At 33.5% G+C, this 16,327-nt stretch overlaps 1 protein-coding gene across 6 annotated transcripts in view; it reads left to right on the plus strand.

Moving 5' to 3' along the window:
• The window catches only part of SPATA17 (spermatogenesis associated 17), a 206,338-nt gene that overhangs the window by 101,894 nt on the left and 88,117 nt on the right, over positions 1-16,327 (plus strand). For 5 of the 6 annotated variants that reach the window (XM_025991317.2, XM_072759548.1, XM_072759546.1 and 2 more), the window contains exon 8: positions 2,083-2,231. In XM_025991317.2, coding sequence (XP_025847102.1) covers positions 2,083-2,231 — 149 coding nt within the window. The remainder of the gene's footprint in view (positions 1-2,082; positions 2,232-16,327) is intronic. The other variant, XR_012001794.1, reaches the window with a different exon arrangement.

Here is a 16,327-nt window from a genome sequence, read left to right on the forward strand (position 1 = left end):
TCTGTTGAGCTCAGAGGCAAGACACTTGTCTAAGTGCCTAAGATATAAATGTATGGACTGGACACTGAGAGATATAGAGAGATGGATGTGATTATAAGAGAATTAGGGTCACAAAGATTATACTGAATCCACCAAGAAGACTGGGTCTATTTTTATTCTAAATTTTTCTGCTTGAATAGGGCTTCACCTTTTCATTTCCTGGTCTCTTCAGAAATAGTAAGTTCCAGAACAAGTAATGGGGTAAGTCTACAAATGGATATGTGTTATTTTGATACACCAACAAAGAAAGTAGGTCTTGGGCACTTAGAAGACCAAGTGAATGGTCTTGTGAATGTTGGTCCCTTCAGAGTCCTAGCCTTGTGGATTTTCTCATGTATTTGATGCTGCTATTGTTCAAAACCTTTTCCAAACTTCTCTTGAAACTAATAACGAAAATAAAGCCAGGGGTATCATTTGTGAATGTTTAGTATGTTCTCAGTACAATGCTAAAAGTGTTATTATATTGTCTTATGTATCTTAAGAGCACTTTTGTGAGATAGTTATTATTCTATCTTACGTATAAGGAAAAAAGGTCTAAAGAAGTAATTTCCCCCTGATAACACAACTATGCATTAATTTTAAACCATAGAATTTCTCAAAGTAAAACATTAAAAGTCTGTAAAAAAAAAAATATCCCCATTCGATTTCTTAATAGTGAACTTGGAATCATGTTACTGTATCTTTAAAAAGTAAAGTTCCAATAAAAATCCATTAACTACTTTCAAATATAGCAATCCTCCTGTCCAGCTGTGAAAAGTACTAGATGATACTTATTTGCCATTTGTGTTATTTACGGTCCATGACTTTTATGGTAACTGGTTCCTATTATTGGTTTCTATTAATGTAAAACATAAGTGAACATAAATGAGGCGTGAATCATTTCTTTTTATTAGCCCTACAGTCTTCATTCAGTGCTTGCAGTAACTCCAGCTGTGTCTTGTTAGTGATAACCTATTTAAAGAAGAGATCTTAAAGGATAAGGAATATGATTAGGAATCTTTGTCCATCTTATATCACTTCTGTCCTGTACAACAGTAGTGGTGAAAAAAGAAAGCAGTATGTAATTAATGACATAGCAAAATCTGGAGCCACCTTTGATTTGTATTGTGTTTAATATGATACTAATTACACAACCAGTGGATTCCAGTAATTAGTATAAGTAACTACTAATTTAAAGGTATGATATGTTATAAAGCACTTTTCACTGTTGCAGTTTATGGACTTTGTATTTGTGTCATTAGATAGTTGCTATTGTATCAGTTATTATGTAATAGAACTTAGAATTTTAAGTAAGGAATACTTAAATTAATTAAAATTATGGTCCTCTGTTTTGGAAGGTCACCAGTTATATACAAAGTGCGGCATTCACTTAAAAGCTTTATTTTAATGAAAAAAAACACTTGCTATCCTATTTCAATTGATAGGAAGTCTTTTTGAAAGCAAGGCTCAGAATCTTTTCTAATATTTTTATTTTTATTTTTTTAAAGATTTTATTTATTTATTCATAGAGACACACACAGAGAGAGAGAGAGAGAGAGAGAGAGAGAGGCAGAGACACAGGCAGAGGGAGAAGCAGGCTACATGCAGAGAGCCTGACATGGGACTGGATCCAGGATCTCCAGGACCACGCCCTGGGCTGCAGGCCGCGCTAAACCGCTGCACCACAGGGGTCTGCCCTCTAATATTTTTATTTACTAAAAAAGGGAGAGAATTTTTTTTTCAGTTATCAGAAGAAACATGTTTCTTTTTTAATTAGAAAACAAAGCAACACAACTATAAATTTAACAGTTTTAGCATGAAAAGTCTTTTGATGTAAGTAGGCAAAATTCTGGCTAATTTAAAATATTTTAATGTAATCACTTCACTGTGGCAACATTTCTTGAAGATGATATTTGATGTAATTTCTAATTCAGAGAACAGCTTGTTCTTTAAAAGCAATTTGGTAAACATGGTATACTTTGTAGATATTTAGCACTCTTAGTCATCAATAATATGACAAAAAAATCTTCCACAATTAAAGATTTCCTCATTCTTTCTTGTCAGGGACCATTCCGTGACATCACTGAAGTATTGGAACAGCGCTACAAGCCTTTGGAGCCAACGTTGCGAGTGGCAGAACCAATCGATGAGTTAAAGGTGGCCAGAGAGGAGCTCCGAAGACAGGAATGGGTGCGCAATGTAAATGACAATATGTGAGTTCTTAGCATAAAAAAATTAGCTGTAGCCTGTTTGGTGCCATAAGTGACTTAACATTTTGTATTTCCTGATATTGTAGAGAATCTTCTATTTGTGAGAAAAGGTAGTGCCACCCTTGACCTATTCAAAAGCAACCATTTTTCAATATGCAAATATGCCATTTACTTATGTATATATTTTATATATATTATGCACATATATAAATATATATAAATATATATGCACATTTATATGTATAAGTAGATGTACATTTATGTTATATATACATTCATATGTAATATATATTATATTTAACATTTAGTTTCAAATTAAATAGTAATATTCAATTAATATAATATTCACTTAATTTAATATACTAAATTTAAAATTAATATTTAATTTAAAATTAATATTGGATAAATATTGTATTAATATATAAGATATGATATTATGTAATATGTAAATGTAGTATGTCCATATTATATAAAGGCATATATAAACATTTATAAATCTGTATATATATGTGTGTTAAATATATAACTACTCAAAGAAAAAGAAAAGAAAGAATGGCATTTTGAGGGCATAAGTGACTATATCTATGCATCTGTGAAAATAATTACCTTAATTATCTGGTAAAAGCCTGTGATACTTCTAAAACAAGATCCAACAGAACAAAACCATTTCCCTTAATGTGGACTAAATTTAATTTGGAAACATTGATATACATTTAATAAATCAGGTGCAGTGAAAGAGGTTAGCGTCTTTACTACTGAGGAAGATGACTGAAAAAGGAAGATCTAATAGCATATGCAATTTAAAATTATTTTATTAGCCTCACTAATTTGGGTCTCAATTCATACATCTTTCTCCAAATTACTTCCTTTCTCTTAAGTCATTTATCATCAATATAGTCGTATGTAATTTATAAATAGACCATTTAAAATCTAGAATGGCTTTTTAAAAATTATTATTATTGTCCTATCATATCCTGTAATTATCTTTGTATTGTGCCTATAATAATTCTTTAATATTATATATATTCTAAATAATAAGATAATTATATCATTCTAATATAAATTATAATTATAATGTGAGAATGTGAGAATTATAATATAATTATAATATAAAATATAAATTATTGTATAAGCCAACATATAAACTATTATTTTTACATAATATAATATATACTAGCCATCATAGTATAAGTGTTACATAATATAATTCCAAAATACATTGCAAAGTATGTTTTATTATGTAAAGAAACTAGAATTACCTCTCATCCAACACAGTGTATTTTGGGTCATTTTATCAATCAGGAAGGATATATAATGTGCCTTATTTTAATAATCCATTTTTTTTAAGATTTTATTTATTTATTCATGAGAGACACAGAAAAAGAGAGAAGCAGAGACACATGCAGGGAGCCTCATGTGGGACTCCATCCCGGGACTCCAGGATCACGCCCTGAGCCAAAGGCAGGTGCTAAACCACTGAGCCACCCAGGGATCCCCCTAAACATCCATTTCTGAAGAGTCTTTTCAAAACTAAAAATTTTCACACAAACTCAGATGACAGATAAAATTGGCATGCATCTCAAGTAATTTTTATAAATTTTTTATTTTATACCAATTACTTGATGTGAAATAATTAGCTACAGAGTATTCCATTGCTTCTTTCAGTACTTGACAGTAACCCAACGTATGATGAATAAGAAAACAAATAGTGTTTATTTCCAGTTTGTTTAGGGGAGCTAAATTTGTTTTATAAAAGAGATTATAGAAGATTAATGCTGCTCAGATTTAGTCAAGCAAAATATGCAATTTAGTGATGAATATCTGAAGAGTTTTCAGTGATGCAAAGGTTTATGAAATAATAAGGCTAATTCCTCAAATAATTGGCCACATTGATATTTCTACAGAAGTCACTGTGTATCAAAGATACTGAAGTATCCTTTCACAGTATTTTCCTTGATAAGCCTAGAAGGATGAATTATCAATATTGTCCCTAAAGAAAGATGTTCCACTTGTACTTTCCATGGAATACTTGTAAATATATTCAATCTATGTGGGTACCACGCTGATAACCCTTTACCCTCAAGCTTTCAGACTGAAAAGTGCTTCCAGGATTATCAACCAATCAGGAACAAATGCAGTTGCAAATACTCAAATTACTTAAAGATTTGAATCAACCTTTTTTTTTTTTTCTTTTCTTTTCTTTTTTTTTTTTTTTTTTTTAGCAAAGGGTCTTAGCAACTAGCCTATAGATAATTACTTTTTTTTTTTTTTGAGAATTGAAGCAGTGATATATTGTAGATTCTTCTAAAACCATTTTAGTTTTTTTTTTTTTAAAGATTTTATTTATTTGTTCATGAGAGACACACAGAGAGAAAGAGGCAAAAACACAGGCAGAGCCCGACATGGGACTCCATCCCGGGTCTCCAGGATCACGCCCTGGACTGGAGGCAGCACTAAACCGCTGAGCCACCGGGCTGTCCCCATTTTAGCTTTCATATACTGTATGGAATAACTGTATCTTGTGAGGCAAAAGAAGTGTTAGAAATTTAGGTTCTATAACTTTACTGATAATAATTCTGTATATGAATTAGGAAAAAAATATTCCTTTACCACAGAGATGCATAATTTTTTAATGCAGAGGGTCCTATCTATGTTGAAGCCCAATCTTACTTCAGTATGGCCTCATCTTACTACATCTGCAACGGTCCTCTTGCCAAATAAAGTCACATTCTTTATGTTCTTTAAAATAAGCAAGAGAGTGGGATCATATTTTATACATTGAGTATGGATTACTAGAGCTTTGTTCTTTTTCTTAAAGAAACTCATTCCAGTTTCCACTTTTTCTTAAAATTATTTTCCTTATTCATATATCTTTATGAAACCAAGAAATTAAATAAGCAATTAGTAAATAATTGCTGAGTAACCTTTATGTGAGAAATCACTCTCAACTAGATATTGTGAAAAATATAGAGAGGCACTTATTGATTCAACAAATGCTTGCATGTCTGGAATAGTTCTGGGCTCTTGAAATGTAGCAGTGAATAGAAGAGACAAACTCTCTGCTCTCATAAACTTCTATGCTTCTAGCTTTAAACCAAACCAGAAAACCTAATGAAGTTCTGAGTAAGAATTGGCATAGATAAGCACTTGAAAATCATCAAGTGTATATTAAAGACAGTAAGTGTCATGATTTATTTATTATTTTTTTATGTAGCATTTGCTGTGATCTCTGTTGTTCTGGGAAGGTGGTTCTTCAAAGAAAAGGAACTGAATTGGTTCTGTGAAAAGTGATTTAGATTTGATAAAGAGAGAAGCAGATTGATGGTATAGAAAAAAAAAAAAAACGACAGTGAAAAAAGTTCACAAAACCATAAAAGTTCACAGAAACAATGAAAAAGACCAAACTAATTTTCATGTGGGAAGCAATAGAAAGAAAAAGCGGATAAGGCTTCAAGGCCGAGGATTGAAGGGTTTATCTATAAATAATGAAGAATTATTTAAGGTTTTTGTTTTTAAAACAAAAAATGTGGGACACCTGGGGGGGCTCAGCAGTTGAGCGTCTGCCTTTGGCTCAGGGCATGATCCCGGGGTCCTGGGATCGAGTCCTCATGGGGCTCCCTGCATGGAGCCTGCCTCTCCCTCTGCCTGTGTCTCTGCCTCTCTCTGTCTCTGTCTCTCTCTGTCTCTGTCTCTCATGCAATAAATAAATAAAATCTTTAAAATATATATAAACATTCTAAATACAGAGAATATAATTATGCAGACTAGAACTGTATTCAAAATAAAATGGATTTAAGATCTTGCAGTAGAAGTCAGTGCCCGTCTGTGTTCTGGGAGGCAAAATAACATGCTCCTCCCCCACCCCAGAGTCTACAACCTAATCTCAGGAACCTGTGAATATATTGTTACCTTCTATGATGAAGAGGACTTTGCTGATACGATTAAGAATTTAAAAATGGAGGAAATTATCCTAGATGATTTGGACGGGCTCAATGTAATCATTGAGGGTCCTTAAAAGTGGAAGAGGGAGGCAGAAAGAGATTGAAGACATGGAAGGTTGGAGTGATGTGACCTTGGGAAAGACAACTAAGGTTGGCTGTCTTTGAAGACAGAGTAGGGGCCACAACTGAGGAATGCTATCAGCTTTCAGAAGCTGGGAGATGTAAAGAAATGAATTCTCCCACAGAATCTCCAGAAGCAATGCAGCCCTGCCAACACCCTAATTTTAGCCCAGTGAGACCCATTTCAGACTTCTGACCTCCAGAACCTTAAGTTAATAAATTTGTATTCTTTAAGCCACTAAGTTTATGGTGGTGGTATTAGCAGCAATAGAAAACTGATACAACTCATTCTTCAAATTGAGATACTACCTTGCTAGATCAGACTTTGGTGTTTAATTATAAATTTGAGCTAAACTTGAGGGAAATTTTTGGATTCCAAAGAATTTGAGATTCTTCTATAGGTTTAAGGTATGGACACTTAGAGTATTAAAAAAATATATGAATGTGGCTTGAGCCTCCCTATGAAGAGAAGTTTGTGATTGAATCATAGTATAGGATATTATATCTTAAACTTGTATAGGCATTCATAAGAACCTAGGGGTGGCTCTCATAAGAACTCAGGTTCTTAGGAACCTCAATAGCTGCCTCTACATCTTTTTGAAAAATGAAAGGTGTTAATTTTCTGATAGTTGTTGTAGGGGAGACACAATTTTCCCTCTACCCTCTTAGGGTCTTCAGCTGGGCCTAAGAAGTAAATTGACGTAAGACAGATTAACAGGAAAAACACACATATTTATTAAATGTAAGCTATTATGTGACACAGGAGCCCCATAAAGCAGTGAACACCCACTAAGTGGCAAGTCTTAAGTGCGTATACATTAGCTTGAACAATGAGAAACGACTATAGAAAAATAAAATGTGTGAGGAGGCCAAAGGAAGATAAAAGCTATTTAACAAGGTCTTTTTGTACAAAATTCTCTTTGTCTCTGATGATAAGAATGTTTCTTTCCTCCTGGTATAGGAAAGTCAGCTGTCATATGGGTGTGTTATTGCCTGATTTTAGGGGAAAAAAAGGGGGAGTTCAGATCACTTTTCTTGTACTTATTCTTTTTAAGTGCCTTTAGCTCAAAATAATCCTTTGCCAAAGTAGCATTATTTGGGATGGCATGTTCTGTCTCCTTCTGTTATTCAAATTAGGTGAAATGAGAGACGTTGGATACAGATTTAGTTACAAAGTAGAACAAGCGACTCCATTTCTTGAGCTTTGCCATTTGCTGGTACTTGGTGAAAAACTTTTAGTGACAACGAATCTTATGTATCTGCCTTCATTCCCTCAAATTTGCAACCTAGGTTAGATGGAAGGCTAGGTAAGTAGATTAGTCATCTTTAAACCTTTTAAATATTGTTTCTAATGAAGTATCAATATCATTGTATAGTCAGTTACCTTTGTTTTTTTTTTTTTTAAATCTTTATTTATTTATGATAGTCACAGAGAGAGAGAGAGGCAGAGACACAGGCAGAGGGAGAAGCAGGCTCCATGCAGGGAAGCCCGACGTGGGATTCGATCCCGGATCTCCAGGATCGCGCCCTGGGCCAAAGGCAGGCGCTAAACCGCTGCGCCACCCAGGGATCCCAGTCAGTTACCTTTGGAAAAATGTTACGGGAAAGGTTAAGAAACTAGATCTTAATAGTTTTTAAAAAGGGCATTTTAAAAATGTATGTAGAGATGAGATCCTATTATATATATATAATATATATATAATATATAATATATATATATATATATATATATCACGAAAGAATAGTGATAGAGAAATTTAACACATCTCAAAACTTTTTTGACTTTTGGGATTTTCACACACTTTAGACCTTTATAATTTGCATATTTTCTGAACTGTTATTGTATTATGATAAATAGGGATTATCATATATTTTCAGATAATGTTTTCTTAACAATTCAACTTTTATTTGTAACTCTTCCATTTATTTTAATTACTAGCACAGTGTGCAACATTTATTAATCAGCAGAGCCTTTTTAAGTTAAAATACTAAATTAGCTAACCCCATTAACACAGAATACTCCAAACAAGCAGTAATAGGAGAGGTAGTTACTGTGCAAATCGTATTAAACATGCGGGTGCTCTAGGGCACAGTTAAGCATGATTACCCTCTTTTGATCCAGTATTCCTCTGCCTCTCCCAGCTAATTTCCAGTGGAAATTTACAAAGTGCTGCCTTCATTTTTCCAGCTTAATTTTTCTAATGAAGTTCTGGTACTTTATAACACTGGAGATATAGATAATAAGCCTGTTTATAATTAAGAAGTTCTAGAATTTGTCTACAAAAGAGTCCTTTATTACTTTGGCTGTACAGTGAGGACTGTGCTCTTGTTTTGCTCACTGTTTCCCTGAAAAAAAATATATTTTTAAATAAATGACCACAGAATACTAGATTCTGTTTCTACAGACATCTAAGGCTGAAGAAGTTTAAGATTTATAACATCAACATAATGGTGATAATTTGGAATACTTTTGGTGATATCCTGAGAATACTACATACACTTTTGGTGTATGTAATTGAACAAGTCACAGAAAGACACTTGTAGTCTTTTTAGTTAGATACTATCATATTCTATACACTCTTCCTACTACAATGCCTTAACATATGCTAGGTAAAAGTTTGCTAATTGACTTTAGGTCAATTTATGAAGTATATGGAATTTATTTTTTGAAAGAAGTATACTCATTTTGTGCTATACTCAACATTCTTATATTGGTATATATGGTATTAGTTTATACATCCCAGATTTTCCTGTTTCAATTTAGAGTTTAAAAGTGTGTTGAGGTCAGAAGAAACTTGAAGCCTGAACAGAAGTTTGCCAGACAGAACAAGGAGAGTGGCCAGAGGAGGTTACCTGGATAAAGCCATCTCTTGTTAAAAAATGCATAACTTATGAGAGTTTCAGCTTACCTTCTGAGGTATCTGGTGAAGCTCAGCTCATGGCTTTGCTACCCAATGAAATGTGGAAAGTATAGGGGGAGCCAGATTATAAAGGGCCATGTGAACCATGATAAGGTATTTGGAATTTGTCATATAAAAGGCAGTACAAAACAAGCACAGTGTTTTAATCACTGGAATAAAGGAGTCAGATAGATTAAAAATATCACTCTACTAGCTCTGGCCATGGTTAAGATCTAGGACTCCGTGGTGATGAAGAATGTGTAGGGAACTATTACCATAATCCAAATCAGAGATAAAGAGGATTTGCAGTAGAACAAGGATGTTGGTAGTAGAGGGGAAGAAAAAGGTTGATAGCTTTATAGGTAAAATCCTATAAACCCTAAAAAACCTAGTAAAAACTAAACTTAGGGAACAGCCTTATAGGGTGTGGATGGTGTGGACAAGAGCACAGATATATTTAAAATCACTGTCTTAGAGCTTTTCTTAGCTGCAAAGGACAAAGATCCTTTCAAGATAACTGAAAAAGTTAAGGATGTGTTTGAAAAGATATAGCTAAAAGAAACTGACTAAAGACCTTGGAGGCTCCAGGGGAATGGTTTCTGTCTCTAGTAGCATGTCTACTTTTCTTTGCATTTCTGCCTTTTATCTTCTTTCTGCTGACTAGCTTTATCTGCTGGTAGTTTTTTTTTTTTTTTCATAAATGTTCAGCTTGCACTTATTGTGACCATTCCAGGCCTGATTCCAGCTCTAGAACCCACAGCTAATTCTATTTTTCAATTAAAATTACTGAAAAGGAATCTGTTTTGCTCAATTTATATAGTCAGACTAGCCCACATAAGTTGTAGGATTAGAACACAGTAAATAATAAATATATGTTAAAATAATGGATATGTTAAACTAGCATATTAATAAAACATAAATAAAGTTACCATAGAAACATAAAGTATAACATATATAATATATAAATAAACCATAGTTGTGATCTAGGGGAGGATGTGTTACATTATATCAAATACAGTGTTTTATGGGAATAGGGCCATGAACAAATAAATATTTCTTCAGATTGAGGAGTGCCAAGCAAGGAGTCCTTTAGTGCCTTGACCTAATGGCTTCTGGCAGAGTTGACTGGCTAGATGGTGATGTCCTTACTTGATTAAGAAAAAAATACAGACATACCTCAGAAGTATTACAAGCAATAACGTAAGTATTGCAATAATGTGCAAGTCAGATGAATTTTTTGGTTACCCATTGCATATGAAAGTTATGTTGATACTGTAAATAGTCTGTTGCAACAGCATTTTGTCTAAAAATGTGCATACTTTAATTTAAAAATACTTTATTATTATATGTAAGTGATGAATCCCTAAATTCTACTCCTAAAGCCAATATTACACTATATTTTAACTAAGTAGGATTTAGAAAAAAATTTGAGACAAACAAATAAAAACTCTAAGGGTTCTAAAAATATAAACGTATAAGGATATTTAATAAAGCATTCTTTTCTAACAAAAAATATAAAAAATAAAAATACTTTATTAGTAAAAAATGCCAGCCATCATCTGAGTTTTCAGCAGGATGTAATCTTTTTTGCTGGCTACACAGGGTTTTGCCTCAGTGTTAGTGGCTGCTGACTCATCCAGGCAGGTACCGAAGGTTGGGGTGGCTCTGGCAGTTTCTTAAGATGAATGAAATTCGCCATATCAATTACCTCTGCCTTTTGGGAACGATTTCTCTGTAGCATATGATGCTGTTTGATAGAACTTTACCTGCAGTAGAACTTCTTGCAAGATTGAGTTAATCCTCTCAAACTCTGCTACTGCTTTATCAACTAAGTTTCTAAATCCTTTGTTGTCATTTCAACAGTCTTCACAGCATCTTTACCAGGAGTAAAGTATCCCTGTATTATCAAGAAGCCACTTTCTTTTGCTCATCTGTAGGAAGCAACTCCTAAGTTTGATCACAAGATTGCACAGTTCAGTCACATCTTCAGATTCCACTTGTAATTCTAGCTTTCTTGCTATTTCTACTACATCGGTAGGTACTTTTGAAATCTCTGTTGAAATCTTGAGTCCCTCAAAGTCGTCCATGAAGATTGGAATCAGCTTCTTCCAAACTCCTATTAATGTTGATATTTTGACCTCTTCCCATGAATCATGAATGTTCTTAATGGCATCTAGAATGTGAATCCTTTCCAGAAGCTTTTCAGTTTATTTTGCCCACATCTGTTAGAGGACTCACTATCTATGGCAGCTATAGCCTTACAAAATATATTTCTTAAATAATAACACTTAAAAGTCAAAATTACTCATTGATCCATGGACTGCAGAATGGATGTTGTGTTAGCAGGCATGAAAACATTAGTCTTGTACATCTCCATCAGAACTCTTGGGTGACCAGGTACATTGTCAGGGAGTGGTCATTTTTTGAAAGGAATCTTTTTTTCTGAACAGTAGGTCATAACGTTGGCCTTAATGTTGTGAACAGATGTGCTGTTCAGGTTTTTTTCTTTCATTTACAGAATATAGACAGAGTAGATTTAACATAATTCTTAAGGGCCCTGGGATTTTTGGAATGGTAAATGAGCACTGGTTTCAATTTAAAGTCACCAGTTGTGTCAGCCCTGAACAAAAAAAGTAAACCTGTCCTTTGAAGCTTTGAAGCCAGGCATCAATTTCTCTCTACTATAAGTCTTAGATGTCATCTTCTTTCATTAGAAGGCTATTTCATTTACATTTACAACCTGTTTTTTAGTGTAGCCATCTTCATTACTTTTCATATCTAGATCTTTTGGATAACTCGCTGTAGCTTCCATGTTAGCACTTGCTTCTACATCTTACACCTTTATATTGTGGAAATGGCTTCTTTCCATAATCTGACTAACAAGCCTCTGTTAGATTGTTAGATTCAAACTCTTTTTCTGCAGCTTCCTCACCTCACTCTGCCTTCACAGAATTAAATAGAGTTAGGACCTTGCTCTGGATTAGGCTTTGGGTTAAGGGAGGGCAGTGGCTGGTTTGATATTCTATCCAGACCAACCAAATTTTCTTCCTATCAGCAATAAGGCTGTTTCATTTCTTTATCATTTGTGTGTTCACTGGAGTAGCACTTTTAATTTCCTTCAAGGACTTTTCCTTTGCCTTCAGAACTTAACTGTCTGTTTGGAGCAAGAGGCCTAGCTTTTGACACACCTTTTTTTTTTTTTTTTTGACCTTCCTCATTAAGCGTTATCATTTCTAGCTTGTGATTTAAAGTAAGAGACGTGTAACTCTCTTTCACTTGAATATTTAGATGCCAAGGTAGGGTCATTAATTGATCTAATTGCAATAATTTTGTGTCTTAGGGAAGGGGAGGCCTGAGGAGAGGGAGAGAGGAAGGAACACCAGCTCGGCAGAGCAGTCATAATGCATGGAACATTTATTGAGTTTCCTGTCTTATATGGGCATTGTTCATGGTGCCCCAAAGCAATTATAATAGTTATATCAAAGACCACTGATCACAGATCACTGTAACAAATATAATAATGAAAAACTTTGGTGTATTATGATAATTAAGTGTTACAGAGATACAAAATGAGCAAATGCTGTTAAAAAAATGGCGATTGTTAGACTTGCTCAAAACAAGGTTGCCACAAACCTTTAATTTGTAAAAAGTGTAATATCTGAAAAGATCAATAAAGCAAAGCTTAATAAAATGAAGGATGTCTGTATAAGACGAATTACAGGTTTGATAGGATGGAGGTTTTGGATACAGGTTTAATTTGGGGGTAGCTCTGTTTCAGATGCCTATTGTGCACCTAGATAGATATTTCTAGTAAGCATTTGAAAATATGGTCTTGAGTTAAAGAAAAACGTTGTATATAGCCATAAGATTTAGAAATCATCACTCTAAGGGAAATAGTTAAAAGTCAAAAGTTTCTTCCAAGTCAAGAAATTGAGAAAGCAAGGAAGAGAACTAGGAGACACTGCAGATGTAAAGAAAAGAGAATTCACTGTAAGGACTGGATAAAGAGCATGATGCAGCAGTCAAGTAAAGTAAGAACTAAATGTATTGGATTTGGCCATTGGGAAGTCATTCATTGATACCTTTGCTCTCTTCTAACATCAACCTGTTCTTATTTCTCCCATATTCTTCAGGATATCATAAAAGAACTTGTCAAATTCTTTGCCAAACTTCAGGCATATGTCTAAAATTTTACTCTTACTCATGGTGATATATGCCTATATGTATATACATCTCTTTCTATATTTATATATATATATATATATATATATATATGTGTGTGTGTGTGTGTATATATGCATATAGTGTACACGTTAAAATATCCAGATATTTAAATTTATATATTGAAATTACATTTAATTTTAATATGAAATTAAAAATTTAAAATTAATTTTGAAATTTGAAAATAGACATTTAAAGTATTAAAATGATGCCAATATCATATATTTGTCCCTGCCATATATATGTGTCACCACTTTTCTAGAATTTTATTTTAATATTCCACTTTAGAATTATGCTGAAAATTAGCATCAAATTAAGCAACATATATATTGTAGAATCTGTATTCTTTTGCTTTTAAAGACATTTTGGAACATCTTTGGTATAGTCACAATTTCTTAAGGATAACTGATAGTGATTTGTATTTCATCCGTAGGTCTGCTCAGTAACTTGAGATACAATATATTTTGTTTAGAGACCTTGCATTGAAAGTGCTAGATTCGGGAATCCTTTGGTGGCTTGGTGGTTTAGTGCCTGCCTTTGGCCCAGGGTGTGATCCTGGAGTCTTGGGATCAAGTCCCACATCAGGCTCCCTGCATGGAGCCTGCTTCTCCCTCTGCCTATGTCTCTGCCTGTCTCTCTCCTCTGTGTCATTCATGAATAAATAAATAAAATCTTAAAAAAAAAAAAAAAAGAAGAAGAAAGAAAGTGCTAGATGCTCACATGTAGATTTTAAATCAGAGGTTGCAAAAGAGTAACTTCTGAGTTGCATACAGTCTCCAGGTGCATTATATTTGGATCCTACAATTTTGTAAAAATTAAATTAGTTGAAAAGTAATATAAAAATGGTAATTAAATCTTTTGAAAATCCATATTTTCCAGCTTATATTCAAAATCAGATGATATAGAAAACTGTGGGTCCACACTCTGAGATGGTAGTATTAAAGTTTACATTCTTTGTTCTTACATCTGACTCATTAGTGTTACCTGTGTGGCCCTTCTAGTTATAAATACTGGAGACCTTTGTTCTAGAATGGTAAGCTCCTCAAGAACAGAGCCCATGACTTATGCAGTACACTGGGCACAATGCTCGACAAATGGTAGGTGTTAAATTTTTTTTTAACATATCTAGATTGAGCTTGAGCTAAGACTCATTTGTTTTGTCCTAATCTATCTGATCACCAAAATTATTCTCAATGAAAGAAAAATCAAGCAAAAGAAAATGAGTTCAATTACGATCTCTCTGATATTTATTAATATTACCTTATTAATCCCGGGAATAGGATGGCCTACACTTCTCTCTTTCTTTTTTTTTCTTTTTTAATATTTTATTTATTTATTCATGAGAGACACACAGAGAGAGGCAGAGACATACCCAGAGGGAGAAACAAGCTTCCCACAGGAAACCTGATGTGGGACTTGGTCCCAGGACCCCAGGATCACGACCTGAGCCAAAGGCAGATGCTCAGCCACTGAGCCACCCAGATGCCCCCCTTTGTCTGACTTTCAAAAGCATTTCCCAAACTGTGTCTTTTAAAACACTGTTCTGGAAAATGTTAATGAGGTTTTTTGTCAAATAAATTTGGGAAAAGTTATATTTAAAACAGTTAAACTGGTTTTTGTGTATGTGTGTGTGGCATTTACAGGCCTTCTCAGTCTTAAATATACTTTTATTTAGTGCGAACTTCAAAGAAGGAATGTATGATATACAGTGTTTTGCAAACTTATTCTCTAATTCATTCAACAAATATTATTGCATGCCTAATATGTGCCAGGCACTATATTAGGCACTAGAGACAGAGCAATAAACAAGATAGACAGAGATCTCCCAGCTTTGTAGATCTAATAATGCAGTTGGCCATGAAATTTCCTCATCCATAGACCATAATTTGGAATATGCTACTCTGGATTATTACTCAGCAAAGAATATTTGATTTTCCTTAATGATTTTTTTAAGTTTCAGCTTATTTTTGTCCTAGACCTTCTTAACAATAATTTGTACAACTGTTTTCCACAGCCTTATTTTCCTTCTTAATTATATGTTCTTTTTTAATTAAGTTTTTCATTTTAATTCCAGTATAGTTAACATGCATAATTATATGTTCTTTATATCAATTATATGAGTCCTTAAAATATCTTGAGCTCATCCTTTTTAGCTATATTGGCATCTTTGTTAGTTTAAAGCATCTGATATAAATGGCCCAAAAGAAGAGCCTGTGTGACTGTTACTTAGCTAGAACATTTAAATTTAGTATCTTTTAGCAGAGATACTAAATTTTTTCAAGGTTTTCACAATTAACTAGAGAACAGTTAAGTCTACAAAACATATGTCAGAAATTTGTTGCATGGCTGTAATGAAATTACTGAGTCAGCATTACTTGATGTTGATGATGATGATGATGGTGATGATGATGATAATAATAATAATAATAATAATAATAATAAATCCAGGAATTCTATTTTTCTTAACCTAAGAAAAATGTAAGAATACAGGCAAAATATGTCTTCCCATTTAAATTTAGAAGCTAGCAATATAAGCTTACTGTCTAGTTGAACAGATAGTCTTGCCATTTGCGTTCCTTAAATATTTCATTTCTGTCTCTACCCTGGGGGAGAGACCTGTGCTATTGATATTACTGCTTATAAATAGTTCAGGAGTTTTAAATTTCTGCTATGAATTCCAGTCTAAGTATAAAATACTTTGTGTGTTAAACACTTAGAGCTTTGGTTACATTAAAATCTCAACGAAAGCTGTCTTCATAAATGAAGTCCATCTAATTCCTATCCCAGTCTGTTGCTCATTTCATTAACATCTTTTCAGCCAAAATTCTAGTAGACTAAAACATCTTAATAGTCCTAAAACAAACATAGTCTATGTTTTAAGGTCTTTCTATTGATGTTAATAAGTTACACATTAGGT

This window comes from Vulpes vulpes, chromosome 5 (genome assembly GCF_048418805.1).
Source record: "Vulpes vulpes isolate BD-2025 chromosome 5, VulVul3, whole genome shotgun sequence".
In the NCBI taxonomy this organism is placed as follows: domain Eukaryota; kingdom Metazoa; phylum Chordata; class Mammalia; order Carnivora; family Canidae; genus Vulpes; species Vulpes vulpes.